Source organism: Miniopterus schreibersii (genome assembly GCF_964146895.1).
Source record: "Miniopterus schreibersii genome assembly, chromosome: X".
Taxonomy (NCBI): Eukaryota; Metazoa; Chordata; class Mammalia; order Chiroptera; family Miniopteridae; genus Miniopterus; species Miniopterus schreibersii.
The window spans coordinates 74,255,856-74,273,540 of NC_138104.1; the positions used below are offsets into that span (position 1 = coordinate 74,255,856).

General features: G+C 40.1%; 1 protein-coding gene across 2 annotated transcripts in view; it reads right to left on the reverse strand.

The window, feature by feature from the left end:
• CLCN5 (chloride voltage-gated channel 5) overlaps positions 1 to 11,738 on the reverse strand; it is a 172,324-nt gene extending 160,586 nt beyond the window's left edge. For both annotated transcript variants that reach the window (XM_081126089.1, XM_081126088.1), the window contains exons 1-3: positions 11,554 to 11,738; positions 10,841 to 10,955; positions 9,378 to 9,538 (exon numbers count right to left, since the gene is read on the reverse strand). In XM_081126089.1, the coding sequence (XP_080982215.1) occupies positions 9,378 to 9,393 (16 nt within the window). In that variant the 5' untranslated portion in view covers positions 9,394 to 9,538; positions 10,841 to 10,955; positions 11,554 to 11,738. The remainder of the gene's footprint in view (positions 1 to 9,377; positions 9,539 to 10,840; positions 10,956 to 11,553) is intronic.
• Positions 11,739 to 17,685: the final 5,947 nt, after the last annotated feature.

Consider the following 17,685-nt stretch of genomic DNA (forward strand, 5'->3'; position numbering starts at 1 on the left):
AATTTTTTTTGCTGCTGCTGCTGCTGCAATTATTAGACAATCAGAGCAGCTAAGACAGGCTGGGCATTTTGGTGATTCTCATTCTCATCTACAACCATGTTTAACAAGTGTCAGGCAATGTTCAAAGGCCATATATGTGCATATTAACTCACTTTATCTCCCAATAAGTCTATGAGTGGGTATGATTACTATTAACCCCATTTTATAGATGAAGAGGGTGAGGCACAAACACATGAAATAACCTGCCCACAGCTATCAGTAACCAAGCCAGGATAAAAACCCAGGGAGCCGTCTCCAGAGACTACGCTTCATAGATGAGACAAGTGAGGCTTTTGGAGTTTAGGTCACTTTGGCTTCCAACTGGCAGAGCTGGATTCAGATCCAAGAGTATTGGATTCCAAGGCTTGTGTTCCTTCCACAAGCAAATGCTTGGGAAGAAATGGCTGGCTCCTAGAGAAAAATTGTCTGAAAAAGTGTTTTATTTTGTTTTTTAATCCTCACCTGAGAATATGTTTTTATTGATTCTAGAGAGAGGGGAAAGGAGAGAGAGAAACATCAATCATTGCCTCCCGCACACACCTCAACAGGGGATCGAACCAACAACCTAGGTATGTGCCCTAACTGGGAATCGAAACCGCAACCTTTTTGGAGTACGGGGAGGACACTCCAACCAACTGAGCCACCCAGCCAGGGCTGAAAAGTTGTTTTGATTTACCCTCTACTTAATGCTTTTTATCATAATCCATCCCCCACCTATCCTGCCCCAATGAGGAGTTGTAGAAGGGCAATAGTGCAGAGAAACAACTAATTTCTGTATGTGCTGTAGGTGAGACACTGGGCCAAATAGACAAAAAAGTGAGGAGGGGCTCTGTTTCTCTACTCCAGTTCTAACACCATGACTTTTGTCTGAGAGTCATGCAGATACTAACATTTTGGTCAACAGGCAGGAGCAGATGGCTTTTCCTAGGTGATAGCCGTCCAACTATCAAGCCACACAACTGTCCAGATTTCACACTGAAGCTCTGTTATCAATTCACTGAATGCTCTGTGATGCTTTCCTGGCCCCTCATGTGTTAGCTTAAATCACCAGTGTTCACAAATACAGTGTGATGTGCTAAAAAACAACAACAAAATACTGCAAGGTGGAAACATGCTTCCTTTCGATCTGAAGGCAACAGAACAGTTTCTCATTGCAAGTATTTTATTACAGTTTTCCTCTGCCTTATTCGTGCTTACCCTAGCATATTTTGCCACCTTTACTTATTTAACTCCCACACTTGATTGTCATTTCTCCATTTTTGTACAATCTCCTTGTCCCCACTCTCACTCCCTAAAAAGTTTTTGGAGTCAGCAAGAGAGATGGTCAAAAATTACAAGAGTACTTGAGAAAGTATTAACAGCAAACACTGCTCTAACCAAACCCTCAGGGACTTCGTTTCTTTTTATTATTTTGGAGTTAGAGGGGGCACAAAACAGCTGAAGCAGCTGTCCAGAGGCCCAAGCAATTCACTCCTTGTGGGAGGCACTAGTATTTTATATCACATTTTTAAATACTTGTTTTCTAATTATAAAAGTAATACATATTTATTGTATAAAATTTGGAAAAATATAAAAAAAGAAAAATAGTAAATTAATCCTACTACCTGAAGGTAGCCACTTTAACAACTTTGTTTCATTTCATTCCATTCTGTATTGGTCGTTGCATTCAACGTGTATATGTAACATGAAACACACAGAGATACACATAAACCCACATTTAAATTAAAAAGCCAGAGCCTGGCCAGGCGTAGCTCAGTGGTTGAGCATCGACCTAGGATCCAGGCGATTGGGGTTTGATTCCTGATCAGGGCACATGCCCGGGTTGCGGACTAGCTGATCAATGACTCTCTCATCATTGATGTTTCTATCTTTCCCTCTCCTTTCCTCTCGCTGAAATCAATAAAGATATATATATTTTTTTAAAGCCAGAAATGGAATAATCCCATACTTTTCCATTATATCACGAAGATTTTCCTTGGCATTAGTTTTGATTTTTAATGGCCAGATAATTTACTCTATAGATCTACCAAAATTTACTTACATTCCCCTTACTATGGAAACTGTGTCTTCAGTTTTTCACTATTATAAATACCTTAGTATATAAAGCTGTATATATACATCTGATATTTCCTTCAGAAATTTCCTTTTTAAAATTAATAAGGAATCCATGTTATTTACAGAAAAATGGGAAGATACAAATAAGCAAAAATAAAGTTAGCTATAATTTCTTTTTAAAATACTTTTGTGGATATCCCCTCAGACTTTTCTTTATATTATATACACATGGACACAAGCACATATATTAAAATGGATCATACTATAAAAAATAACAGTTACCATGTATTGAGTACTTACCACATGCCAGACACTGTGATTTTCTCATTTAATTCTCCCAGCCACCCTATGCGTTAGCTCAGCAGTTCCCAAATTTGTCTACACACTGGAGTCATCTGGGGGCTTCCAAAATCCTGAGCACTGAATCCTGTCCCCAGAGATTCTGATTTAACTGAGATGGGTGAGGCCTAAGCATGGGAGGGTTTGAGGGATTCCCCAAGGGACCATAATAGGTGTGTAAAGGTTGAGAACTATTAGGTTTGCGGTTTTGCTGCTATTTTATCCTCTTTTACTAATGTGGAAGTTGAAGAACACTAAAGCCAGTAACTGCCCAACATCATGCAGCTGATAAAGCTGGGATTTCAATCCAGCTCTAAACTCAGAAGCCAGAATTTTAACTATTGATAATTTGAGATCTGCTTTGCCCTGCCCCACCATTGAACATCGTATCATGAACTTATTTCTATGTTAATAAATAGAACTCTACATTATCATTTTTAGCAACTACAGTATTCCACTATATCAATGCATCAGAATTCAAGTGCCATCACCCTAGCCAGTTTGGCTCAGTGGTTAGAGTGTTGGCCCATGGACTGAAGGGTCTCAGATTCGATTCCAGTCAAGGGCACATACCTAGGTTGCACCTCTGGCCCCAGTCAGGGTGTGCTGGGGAGGCAACAAATCAATGTGTCCCTCACATTGATGTTCTCTTTCTTTCTCCCTCTCTACCCCTTCCACTCTCTCTGAAAAGCAATGGAAAAAATACCCTCGGGTGAGGAATAAAAAGAAACAAGAATTCAAGTGCCATCAATTTTCCTACTGTAGAAAATGTTGCAATCAATATTGTTATTGATACATCTTTGTGTACATCCTGCATAAATTCCTTGGGATAAATTTCAAGAAAAGGAATTGCTGGGTCAATAGGTTTTGATAAATATTGCAAAATTGGCATTCCCATCAGAAGTGTGTGAGAATGTCCTTGCCAACAATGAGTTTCTTCATTCATTCCTTTTTAGTCTTTGAAAATTTTATTGGAGAAAATGGTGTGCTGATTTATTTTTTATTGAATTTATTAGGGTGACATTGGCTCACAAAAATCATAGTGCATCATGTACCCGTCACCCAAAGCAAAGTCTCTTTCCATCCCCATTTCCTCGCCTTTGCCCACCTCCACCTACCCCCACCCCTTTTACTCTGGCTATCACCACACTGTTCTGTGTCTACGTGATATACATACATACGTTTTTTTGCTTAATCCCTTCACCTTCTTTCATCTAGCTCCCCACCCCCTTCCCTCTGACAACTGTCTGTTCCATGAATCCATGCCTCTGTTTCTATTTTGTTGTCAGTTTATTTTGTTCATTATATTCCACGTATAAGTGAGATCATATGGTATTTGTCTTTCTCTGACTAATGGTATGCCATTTTAATTCCTCTGTCTTTACTACTAAGAACATTTTTTCATGTTTACTGGAGATTTAAATTTCTTCTTTTATGTATTTCCTTATTCCCATCCTTTGCACATTTTTCTAGTAAAACACTTGTATTTTTCTTACTGCTCTGTAAGTCTTTATGTATTAAGAATAATGAGTCTTGTTGCAACTGTTTCTAGTTTTCTCATTAACTTTATTTATGGTTTTGTGCAGAAATTTTAAATTTTCATATAGTTGATTACATTAATATTTCCTTTATTATTTAACCTTTGATATTATGCATATAAATATCTTTGCTACCCCAAGATTATATAGTCTCCTATATATATATTTAGTTCCTTTATCATATTTCTCTTTTTTTTTCTTTTTAAACATATCTTTATTGATTTCAGATAGAGGAAAGGAGGGGGAGAGAGAGAGATAGAAACATCAATGATAAGACAGTCATTGATTGGCTGCCTAGCCCGCAACCCGGGCATGTGCCCTGACCAGGAATCGAAGCCCGATCTCCTGGATCCTAGGTCGATGCTCAACTGCTGAGCCATGCCCGGCCGTGCTCTTTTTTTAAAAAAAAGCTTTAGATTCTTTAATGCAGCAGTTCCCAAAGAGGATTACACATCAGAAGTGCTTACAGAGCTTCTTTAAATGCTCAGGTCTTAAGGATGGATTAAAAAAAAACAGTGGTACATTTACAACATGGAGTACTATGCAGCTGTAAAAGAAGAAGAAAGAACGAAGAAGGAAGAAGGAAGAAGGAAGAAGGAAGAAGGAAGAAGGAAGAAGGAAGAAGGAAGAAGGAAGAAGAAGGAGGAGGAGGAGGAGGAGGAGGAGGAGGAGGAGACGACGACAACGACAACGGCGGCGGCTCTCTTATCCTTTGAGACAGCATGGAGGGACCTGGAGAGTATTATGCTTAGTGAAATAAGTCAGTCAGAGAAAGACAAGTATCACATGATCTCACTTATATGTGGAATCTAATGAACAAAATAAACTGATGAACAAAATAGACCCAGAGACATAGAAGCATTCAACAGACTGATGTATTTCAGAGGGAAGGGAGGGAGGTGGCAGGAAAAGATTAACCAAAGAACTTATATGCATATATACATAGCCCATGGACACAGACAACAGTGCAGTGGAGGCCTGGGGAGGGGGCAGAAGCAGGATGCAGAGTGTCAATGGGGGGAAAAGGGGGACATCTATAATACTTTTTAAATTAAAGATAAATTTTTTAAAAATAAAAGTACACTGAGAAAAAATAAAATAAAATAAAATAAAAATAAATAAATGAATGCTCAGGTCTTAAGACTGAATCACAATTTGGGGGAAGGAGACCTGAGCAGGAATATTGTTAAAAGCACCACAGGCAATTCTGATGCACCCCCTCCTTTATTAAGAAACTACTTTAATCCTTCTGAATTTACATTCATATTTTTCCAAATTATTTCAGCACATTTCATGAATTTGAAATGCTACCTTTATCTAACTTGGTAAGCTCCATGAGAGCAGAGACCATACCTGTTTTTACCAACCATTACATCTCTAAGGCCCAGAATAATGCCTGGTGTACAACTGGTGCTTCGTATGTTGTTTTAATTGATTGATTTTAGAGAGAGAGGAGAGGGGGGGAGAGAGAGAAATATTTTGTTGTTCCACTTATTTATGCATTCATTGGTTGTTTCTTGTATATTACATGCCCTGACGAGGAATCAAACCCACAACCTTGGCGTTATCGGGATGATGCTTTAACCAACTAAGCTACCCAGCCAAGGCCATAAATGTTAAGTGAATAAATAAGTAACAACTGAAAACACAAGTCTCCAACTTCATCCCATCCCAAACTGGCTAGTCTTCTCTTCAACATTTTCTTGACTATTAGGGGAGTAAAACTGATGTTATTAATAATGATCCTGAGTTAGCAAAAATAGTAAATTATGCCCAGTACATTCTGTTTAAAGTGGCCAGAAAATGTACTAGAGGGCTCCATCAAATGAAATCAAAAGAAGAATGTTGGCTATGTTTAAGAGGTATGGGAGTTCTGATACAATTCTTCACAGAGGAACTGAACAGTGGTGACCTGAGAAACTAAGGAAACTTGGCTTCCTCTAGCACTTAAGAGTTCAACTAGGTTCAGAGACTGACTCAGAGCTTCCTTGAGATGGAAGGCCCACACATACCCTCTTCCATGAGCCCATGGAAAGAAAATTGGAATAGGGAATCAGGAGACCTGAGTCACTACTATCAACATGTTTGACCATGGGCATGTCACTTAACCTCTAGGGGTTGAACTAGATGTTGTCTAAGAATCCCTTCAGCTCTAAACCTGTAACTACAGACCCAAACAGGCTTCCACAGGGCAGGGCTTCCAAGGACAACATGAAATTGCCTGCACAGAACAGAGTCCCAATCCCACCCCAGGCTATAACAAAATAAGAGTGATAATAATAGTAGTAGTAGAAGTGTAGTATTAGTAGAAATAACAACAGCTATTGCTAAATTTTACTGAGCACTTATTATATAATACACAATAATCTAGATATCTCACTAATAATAATAATGGCACAGACACTTATAGGACACTGGCTATGTTCCAAGTGCTTTGCATATATTAACTCAATCTTCACAACAACCCTATAAAGTGAGCTCTATTATTATCCCCATTTTACAAATGAGAAAACTGAGACAGAGAGGTCAAGGGACTTGCCCAAGGTCTCACAACTGCCAAATGATGAAACCAACTAAGTTGAACACAGACCATACTTTTAACTACTATGCCATACTGCCACCCAAACTATCACTTACTACGTCACTTCAGAGATCGCACAAAACTGCTGGTGGGAATGCAGACCGGTGCAACCACTTTGGAAAACAGTATGGAGGTTCCTCAAAAAATTAAAAATGGAGCTGCCGTTTGACCCAGTGATTCCACTCCTAGGAATGTATCCTAAGAATCCTGAAACATTCATCAGAAAGGATATATGTACCCTGATGTTCATAGCAGCACAATTTACAATAGCTAAGATCTGGAAACAGCCCAACTGCCCATCAGTAGATGAGTGAATAAAAAAGCTGTGGGACATTTACACCATGGAATACTACGCAGCTGTAAAGAAGAAGAATCTCGTACCCTTTGGGACAGTATGGATGGACCTGGAGAATATTATGCTAAGTGAAATAAGCCAGGCAGAGAAAAACAAATATCACATGATCTCGCTTATGTGGAATCTAAAGAACTTAATAATCTGATGAACAGAATAGATTCAATGACATGGAAGCATAGATGAGACTGATGAATGTCAGAGGGATGGAGGAGGGCGGGTGGGTAGAGGGGGAGAACCAAAGAATTTATGTGCATATATACACAACCCAAGGACATGGACAATGGTGGGGAGAGGGGCTGGGGAGGGGGAAGGAACACGGTGGAACGGGTCATTGGGGAGAAAAAGGGACATCTGTAATATTTTAAACAATAATAAAAAATAAAATAAAAAAGAAATGAGTTGCATTTACTTCTGTGTCATATTTCCCTCTTCATTAGTGCTAGAAAAATTAGGTTTTACTCCAATGTAAAATTAAACAGATCAGATTCCAGGGCCTGAGATAGCAAAATATATTATTTATTAAGAAAATAATGAATGACTTTTTTATTTAAAATTGTTAAGCATTAAAATTCCGTAGTATAAAATAAATAAATCATTAACTACTAATGACATTTCCATTAAATACAGAGAAAACACACAAGATCTTTATGCATCATTTAGGACAAAACTTCAGATCCCTACCTGCACAAACTCCAGTTCCTGAGACCTGACAGCCCACAGGTGTCTCAAACAAAACAAGCCAAATGAAACGAGGTACAGTTCCTACCATCCCCATGCCCTTCTGATCACCTCCCACATTCCCTACGTGAGTGAATAGCACCAATGGCCCAAGGTTCACTTCCTCCCACATCAAGTCACAGAAAATTTCTAGAATTCATTCCATTCTCTCTATCTTTATTGCTCCTGTTTCTGCACAGACCTTCACCTTCTCTTCCCTAAGCCACTACACAGAAACTTCCCAAATGGCTCTTGGTTTTCATTCTCTCCAGCTCCAACCCCACTTCAACAGTGCTGCCAAAGTCATCTTTCTAAAACAAAATCTGATTATGTTACTTCCCTGTTTAGAATCTTTGTCTTCAGGATAAAGTGTAAAATCCTCCCTAGAACATACAAGGCTCTTTTTTATCTGGTCCCCTGACTACCTTCCCAGCTTCATCTGAGGTCATGCCCCATACATCTCACACGAGGCAAACAGAGCGACTTGGAAGTTCCTAAACAGTGCTTCTCTGTCTGCCCAGAATGCAATTCTCTCATTTGCCCATCTGGCAAACTCCCACTCGTTTTTTCAGACCAGCTCAAAAATCAGAGTTCATTATGCTTTCCTCTGGGCTTCTACTGAATTTTGCACCTCTCCCTATTATAACACTTATTCAGCCAGACACAATTTTTTACTTATTTGTGTGTCTTTCCCATAAGACAAGGAACCGTCTAGGGTTCCGTGCCTTATTCACTGCATATTGTTTGTTGAATGAAAGAATAACTCAGGATTTAAACAAGAATATTCAAACTGCTCCCGATAAATGCCCATTGTGTGAGTCAAAGCAAGCATAGAGGCCAAATCCCATTTCAACAAATGTCTTTAACTTGACAATCCTCTTAACATCAAAAACAGTTGTTACATTTGTGTGACTACATACTCGAAGCCATAACCAACAGGAGACAGTTTTAAAAGCTACATTAGACCAACAACAAACCTACCTATTGAATATTTATGGGCATCCGAGCTCTTCATTCTACCCCATCCTTAACCTTTTGTGGACCATAGACCAATTTGGGTAGGGTTTGTCTATCATTTCTTAAACCTACACTCCCTTTTGATAAACACAAAAATCCCACACACCCCTGGAGATTCCAATACTCTCCCAAAGGGCTCAATCCCACTAAAAATAAGAAAAAACTTTGTGCGAGCAGCAATTCATAGGTTCACAAGAGATGTAATCCATCAGGCAAGATATCATTGAGCTTTGCTCTCACATAGTTCATAATGTTAAAACAGGTATTTTCCTTCTATCTTCAAACATAAACACTGTAACATTAAATATGCTTTAAAGTCTTTACTGGGAAGAGGAAGCCAGGGAGGTGTTGACATCTGTCTCCTTCACCTTTGAGAACTTTATGATAGAAAATTGCCAGAAACAAATGAAAAACACAAATATGAAAAAATATCCCATTTGGTCAAATATAACCCCCACAAGCACATGTTTAAAAGAAGGGAGTTTTTTGAAAATGCTTCTGGCATGACACTTTCCTTCTACTTCCCTCACCACCCCTTCATCCGCACTTTAAAATAATTTGAACTTCTAGCTAGCAGTAACTTCTTTTAAACACATATGTTTTGTCCTTGGGAAGACAAAGGGTTAAATTAAAGAAACAGCTGGCTGCCTGCCACTAGCTGGGGGGGGGGGGGGGTAGGGATGGAGGATATAGAAGGAGGAAAAACCAGTTAGAGGAATGAGTGCTAATTTCTTACCCTGCCACATTGCCATATTGATCCTATCCACTCCCACGTTGGGGTCACAGACTCAGAGTTTCTCAGAGCCCCCCCCCACTTTCGTAGGGAGGCTTGACCTGGATGTAGATGGAACAGCAGCAGTGTGGTCTTAGTTTCTGCCAGATGCTCAAGCCCCAACCCTGAAAAATGTAAACAGAAAAATGGAAAACTAAATGGAAAAAAATTCAAATCCTTGAAAATTCTTTCCTATCCCTCCCTGAATCTCTCTTTCAAAGATATGCAGACACAGGCAGTTCCCCCTAAGCAGCAAGGGATAGCTGAAGAAAGACAAAATGGGGAGATCTAGAGTCAGTTCATACTGCCACTGGGTACTGTCCAATTCTGTGTGAATCACTGGATCTTCAACAAATGGGTTTCAGAACCTCAAAGGATGGGTGGTTGGATGAAATAATCATTAAACATCTTTCCTACCTTGATGTTCTATGCTTTGGGGAATGAAGAGCAGCATAATATTCAATGCCCTCCACAAACCCCCGACTTTACATAAAAAAAGTGTAGAAGGGACAGCAAATTTTGTGACTACTTGAAGTTTAAAATAGATCTTGTATAAGGAAAGAAAAGAAAGGAAGCATAATAAAAAGAGTGATGCCCTCTGGGTGGTTCTTCTTCTCTACTTCATTATACTTTCCTATACTTTGCCAGTGTCCTATAGGGAGCATATGTTGCTTTTATAAGGAAGGGGGGAGACCCAAAGAAAAAATAAAATACTAATTTAAGTAAAGCCAAATTAATTCAACTCATTCCTATTTTTAAAACGTCATATTCAGTCCTAGGACAATACTATTTGCAAGGATATAACAGGTGGTAGGAATGGGGGGGGGATGAAAGGTCTGACTACTTTGATTTCGAGATTTAACATATTCAACACTTTGCTTGTCCATTTAAACAAGTTCTTAATTAATAAATTGGTCTTCCTTATTTAGCATATGAGCCAACCTGCTTTTTTAAAGAAAAAGTCCTCACCTTTTTGACCTGGTGAACATCAAAGTACATTGCTATTTCCATAGCTTTTACATAAGCAACACCTCCACTCTGAAATGAAAGTACTAGCATACAGGTACTGAAGACTAATACAAACTTGAAAGTCACCATTTTGGCCTTCTTTAATGAATTCTTTTTAAGGACTAAATGTAAATGTGTACACTAGTTCCAAAACACCAACAGAGAAAAGACAATGCTTTGGATAAGGAAAGGTTCACAAAGTCCTAGGATGGATTCGCCAGAAAAAAGCCCTCCGATGATTTATCTGGGACCTGGAAAAGTGTTTGGGTTTGCCTTCTTCCCCCCCCCCCCCTTACTTCGGGCACAGTTAAATAGCACTGACCCGCGCCTGGTGGGGCCAAGCAAAATTTAACATCTCTGAAGTCCAACCCAGGTAACTGCTAATAAATGTATGGCATTTATGTAAAGCAGATCCTTACTGGATTTTATGCTCCACACTTCTGATTTCCTTCACTTATTCGAGGTAGCTTACACTGACGTTATCACAGGGGCACACGTACAGCTTCACTTGGCAGTCCAGGAAACTGATTTGCTCTGAAATGTAAAAGAAAGGCACATCGATGTGAAGGGAAAGCCCTTGGTGGTGAAGGCGCTCAGGCGCAAGCCTAGAAAGTCTGGAGAGAACCGGTTATCCGCATTAAGTGGGAAACGAAAAACTCGCAGCAACTAGTTTTCGGAGAGTTTGAACTCCTCTCTAAGACCCACACCAACCTTTGAGTCCAGAGCAGGAGGGAGAAGAACGGGCCTTGACAGAGCTTTACCAGCCAAAGCCACTCTGATCCAGTCCTGGAAAGGGGACGCCTGGAACTAACTTCCCCCATTCAAAAGCGGGGCAGACTTGGCGCCTCTCCGCGAGAAAAGTTTGCTGGGACAGCGCAGGGACCCTTGCTCGGAGACTAGGGCTGGGCTCCCGGGAAGATGCCGCCCTGCACTGGCTAGAACTAGCCGGTCTAACTCCTTCGAGTGCCAGGCGGCGGCGGCCGAGCGTGGGGAACCCCCATCTCCCCCGGGCCAAGCCAGCGGAGGAGCGCTTCTCTGTGTCGCTCCGCCCAGGGGGTGCTCAGGGGGTGGGCCAGGGGCCAGCGGGCCAAGAAAGGACCCGTTGGCTAAGGGACAGCTCATCTGTCTTTACCTGTTGCCGAGGTCGAGAGCGGTGGAGCCCGTGTCCGCTGCTGGCGGGCCAAGTGCTCAGCCGGCTCTGGCGTCCTGAACACCAAGTTGAGCTAGCGCCCCACGTAGCCTGCAGAGCTTCATTCACAGCCCTGCGGGGAGGAGAGGGAGCCGAGCTGGCGCGCGGCTCATGTGACAGGCGTCTCGCCAAGTATCGGCCAAGCACAGCTGAGGTCTGCGCGTGCGCGGCCTGGCCAGCCCTCTCCCCACACCTTGGCCCAGCGGGGAGTGGGCGATGCCAGCTTGGGTGGCGGCAGAACCAAGACTGCAGGCTGGGATCGAGGCTCTGGGAGGGGTTTACGCGTGCGCAGCCGCAATAGGCCGGCCGGGCTCGCTGCCATATTTAATGAGGACTGGGCGGGTCTTAACCCAGTGCTGGGCGTGTCAATTGCTTTTGAAAGAGAAATACTGCATTATGTTTCACTGTTTGGAGCCTGCGGTACGTTTTTTGTTTTTGTCCTTAGAATGAAACTGTTTATCTTGAGCTCCTGGCCCACAGAGTAGTTAGTAGTAGAAATCGAATATTACTAATTATATTAGCTCACGTATTTTGAGCCTCTAATAATATGCAAGACACTTTTCAAGCCCTTTACTTATTTCAACTCATTTAATGCCCACATTAACCCCATTGGGGTACACATTATTATTTCTCCACTTTTACTTATAGGTAAGAACAAAGGCACAGAAAGGTTAACTTGTCCTAACTCACCCAATAGGAGTAGGAATAGTCATGCTTCTAACAGCCAACTTGATCCTCATTGCACTGGGAAATCCACAAGGCAGTTTTTAGTATTTTATCCATTTTAATAATTTAAATAGAAACGGAGGCTTAGAAAAGCAAAAATTACAGGTCTTAGTAAGTGGTAGTAATTTGAGTCTACCTGAGCCAAAGCCTTGCCCTACTGTTGTAAGTTACAGCCCCTTGTTTTACAAAAGAAAAAACAGGCCAATGGGATTGACTTATGTAAGATGATCCTGCTAATTAGCTATTGGTAGAACTGAGACTGGAATCCATATAATCAATCCAGGTAATCTAACTAGAACCCCAGTAGTCTAATTCAGAGTCTACTGTAGTAAGCAATTTTGAGTGCCTACTTTGGGCAAGCTAAGGGGCCAGGGATACAAAACACCCAGTCAGTGCAAAGCCACCAAGGGCAAATCTATAATCCAAAAAGTCAGGCTTGCCCTGGCGGGGTAGCTCAGTTGCTTAGACCATCGTCCAGGTATACCAAGGTTGCAGTTCAATCCCCAGGATCAATCTGGTCAGGGCACACACAGGAATCAGTTGATGAATGAGTTGAACAGCTAACGATCGATGTTCCTGTCTCTTTCTCTCTCTCTCTAAAATCAATAAATATATATATTTTTTGGCCTGGCCAACGTGGCTCAGCGGTTGAGCACTGACCTATATGATTGAGATCATAGTTGGATTCCCAGTCAGGGCACATGCCTGGATTTCGGGGCTCGATCCCCAGCAGGGGGCGTGCAGGAGGCAGCTGATCAATGACTCATTATTGTTTTTAACTCTCTCTCCCTCTCCCTCCCTCTCTCTGAAATCAATGAAAATATTTTTTTTTAAATTAATAAAAATTAAAATAAATAAATTTTTAAGTCTGGCTTTTTAACCCATTGCAATGAGGGAGACCCCACACCAGAAAAACCTTGGGACATCTTACCAACCACAGAAAAAAGGCATTATAGGAATTAGGGGGAAGGGTGGAAGGGTGGAGTTTAGGTGAATTTTAAATGAAGCATTGTTTTGGTAAGCTCAAAGCAGGGCTGTATGAAAGGGTCAACATCAGGTCTGGACTGGGATGTGAATCCAGAGTCCTGTTTCCTTGGGAACCACAAAGTAAAGATAGATGTGGAATGCTGTGTCCAGATACCTCTTATCTGAAGCTCTGCACTTGGATTGGAAATCGAGGCTGCTTCTCTGAGTCAAAGAAATTTATGCCCTCCAGGCAAATGTGGATGTTTTATTCTCATTACTATGATTTCAAGCAGCAAAGTTTCTCATTGTCTCTAATTGTAGAGAATAAAGTTTCTCAGTGAATAAAAAAAGTGGTGTTCACACAAATAAAGGGGGTTGTTATCACTTTACAGCTGCATGTCTTTGGGAGAAATACTCTTCCCTGTTAAATTTGCAGCTGGCTTTATTGGTGTCTGTAATTGCAGCCTGATGACTGGCTGGATTTCTGTTTTCTCAGTCCAAGCTAATTTTTACTTTCTCACCTGGTAACATCTAGTCCCTGCCTTTGGGCACTCATAGTGTATGGGTAGGTGGGGAATAGCCACAAGTAACTAGAAAGAATTATAATTTAATTAAATTAATTAAATCATAATTAATTAAATCAGGATACACTGAGTCTTCTGATAAAGGTAAATCCAAGTGAGGTAACAGTGTGTGTGTGGGGGGTGGGGATCACATATGAGTACCTGTCAGGTTGAAGCTTAAGGTAGGGAAGTATAGGGGGATTGTGGGTGATATAACCAGAAGGTAAATTCAGGCCCAATTTTGGAAGATCCTGAATGTTGGACTGAGATTTGTACTTAATTCTGAATGTGACTGAAAAAGAATCAAGGCTTTTAAGCAAGGGAATCCCTTTATTGGAACCCTTTTTTAAGAAGGTGAATCTGGGGTGATCGTTCAAGGAAGTGTTTGTTTGTTTGTTTGTTTGTTTGTTTGTTTGTTTGTTCATTGCAGGATAGGAGAAACTGTAGCTTATTTGTGGACTTAATAGGAAGAGCCAGTAGTGAAACAGAAATTGAAGAAGCAATAAAAGGAGGGGATAAATAATGCAATGAAATATGTGATGAGATAGAAATGAGATGCAAAATACAAGCTAACCTTGGAAAAGACACTTCTTTATTTAAGACAAGAAAAAGACAGGTTGAAGGATGGCAATCTGGTTATAAGCAGAACTACTTGGAATACAGTAGTTGTTTGGGAGAGCTTGGACAGGAGTGATTTATGGCAACTATGAGATGGCTGCAGTACATGCATATTACCACTTGGTGTCACCACTGACTGCTGACAGTTTGGAGGGCTCCTGTTGGGATTTTAGGAGTACGTTTCTTTTTCTTTGTTTTTCTTTCTTTCTTTTTTTTTTTTTTAATGAAGTACGTTTCCAAAAAGGACATTTTATCTTTTTCAAATTGCAAAAAAAAACACACAGATTGGAGAGTGGGCTCTGGATCCTGACTGTATGGGCTCAAAACCAACCAGATTCAGACAATAGCTATTTCACCTCATTCAAGTTACCTAATTTCACTCTCCTTTAGGTTTCTTATTTGTAAAATGGAATAATAGGATAAAATGCATTAACAGTTAGAAAAGATTAAATGTTCAATAAGTGTTAGCTAGTATTACTATTGATGATGATGATGATGATGATGATGATGATGATGATGAAGTCTTTGGATCCCCAAGTGTTTCAGGAACTATTTATGTGGTGAGTAACAAATGCCTATACAATACTTTCCCGTGTGAAGTGGTTAGAGTATGGTACTAATGAGGCAAAGTTAATAATTTAACCTAGTTATAGATTCTGTTAACCCTGTTCCCTTCCCCGTGAGAAACTTAGCCAGGCATCCCACAAGCTTGTGCACATGGTCACAAGTGGATTTGGCCAAGAGAGCGTAGATAAATCAACTTAAATGAGTCTCTGCTCACCTCCCTTTTCCTTGTAAAAAACTGGAAAAATGTTCCCACCCCACCCCCACAGTGGTCAACAGACTTTTTTTTATTAAAAACCATTTCAGGTCTTACAAAGCAAAGACTAAAGATGATGTGATCTTAAAAGTTGATTATAAAGAAAGAATAAAGCAGTGAATTTCACTTTAGAGTTAATTTTGCAAATGAAAAACTTTCAGAGCAATAGATCACTGTGGCACCTAAACTGTCATGTCTAAAGCAGCTTTATCTTTAATTTTGAAACTGTCATTGCAAATACAGACTGAAGTAGTTATAGGAGTACATAGTTGTGTAATGCAGTAAGTGAATGGTTCTGGTATTATTCTTATTAATTTGTTCTACATTTTGTTTAAGCCCTTATTATTGTGTCAAGTACTGTGTTATCCCTTAGAGATACTGGTTTTAAAATAAAATGGGTGCTGAAAAAATGCCTGGGATAATTCTAGAAAAATGGAACAGAATTAAAGAAAATGAACAAAGTTCTTTAGTTCAGGGAATCTATTGAGACAATAGGTTAGGAAACTCTGAAAACACAGTGATGTAAGATCATTTGTAGTTGCCCTGTGCCTGTACACTGAGTATCAAAATGAACAAATGGTTTCTATGCCAATAATGGTAGCTAATCTCATGATTGGAGAAATACTAATTATACCAATTATATTTCTAGGAATTTCTCCTTCAGTTATGTGTATATAGGTATAAACTGTTGTGTGTACAAGGTTATTCACTGTAACATCGTTTGTAATAAAAAATGAGAAACAATCAGATAACCATCAATAGAGAACTGATCGAATAAATAATGGTACATCTACTGAATGAGAAAGCTCTTTATGTACTTATATGTAAAATTCTCTATGATACAGCATGTGAAAACAACAAGATGTCGAGTTGTGTACTTTCTCAATTTGGTGCTATTGAAGTATATTACTTATTCAATTATGTATCTTAAAAAGTAATATGGAAAAAATTTTGAATAGCCCGTCAAGGGTAGTGTTCAGATTGAAGAGCCAGTTGGTTAGCTTACTGCTTAGTGCCAGCCAAAGAAAAACCCCATTGGCCCATGAGCATATACTAGACAGTCTATGGTATGCAAAACCCAGTCTTTATAGTTCTTTCATTGGGCCCAGCATAATTTTTGACAGATGGCTATCATGAGAAATTTTACTTTTTAAAAGTACCATATCATATTGCCCAATATTTGAGAGAAGTCCAGTTCCATCTAGGTTAGTGCTGCTGGTGTGCTAAGAGGGCAAATATAAGAGTTTTCTTAGGGAGTGGTTTTGAGGTTTTGCCAAGTCTCCAATCCGTTGACTACATCCAGATCTGTATAGCCTTCTGTTCCATGAAAGAGTTGAAGCACATGGAACAATGGTAGTGGTTTCTCAGAACCACTGTGGTACCCGTTCACCCACTAGTGTAAGAGCTCCTTGAGGGCACAGTCCGTGGCTTATGCTTCCTTTACATTCATCACAGCAGTGCTTTTCAAACTATTTGTGGAGAATGACAATTTCTCCACAAATCCATCCTGTACCAATACTTTTATAAAATACAATAAAAGTCAATTACTAGAAAAATGAAATCAAAACAGACATTCAAAATACAATCCCAATTTTCTATGATTATAGTCAACAAACAAAATTACTGTGTCAAATTATTGTCAAGGTTTTGAAACATTTACTCTCAATTTCTTGTCAAGGACCAGTATTAAACAGTTTGTGGGCTGGCACTGGCCCATGGACCACACTTTGAGTTGTGTTGCCTTGCACCACTACCACAGTGCCCAGCTTGTGGTAGGCATTCAATAAATGCTGGGTTTAATACATTATTTTATAGTGTTTTCTACTTTGCAGGGTGTCTTCCCATCTTTTTCTCCCCTTTATCTTCATACCACCTTCAGAATTAAGTGGAGCAGATTTAATCATTCTCATTTGACAGAAGAGGAAGTTGAGGCATGCAGATTAAGCGATTTTCCTGGTCTAAAACAGCTCCTTTGTGTCAGAGCCCAAATTAGTCTCTGACTCCTATTGCATTTTGTGGCAGCAGCACTAAGAAAGCCCTCTACTCAAAGAGAGTTTCCCAAGAGTTCCACCAATTATAAATAAGAAGACCTGTCTTAGACTTTGCAAGTGACAACAGATTGACAACGTGGTATAATAGAGAATCAGAGACCTAGTTTGGAATCCAGGCTTCCGCAAGAGATTTTACTTCTGTCTCCTTATCTCTAAAATAGGGATAATAACAGCTTCTCCACAAAGCTGCACTAGAACTAAATGGTGAGTGTGAATAGCCAGGTAAGTAATTAAGAAAGAATGGTTATTATTAATATTAGGCTCAGTTTAGCACTGCATTGAGGGGCTTGCTCAGTAATCTAATAACGTGGAAAAGTGTCCCATCTAGTGG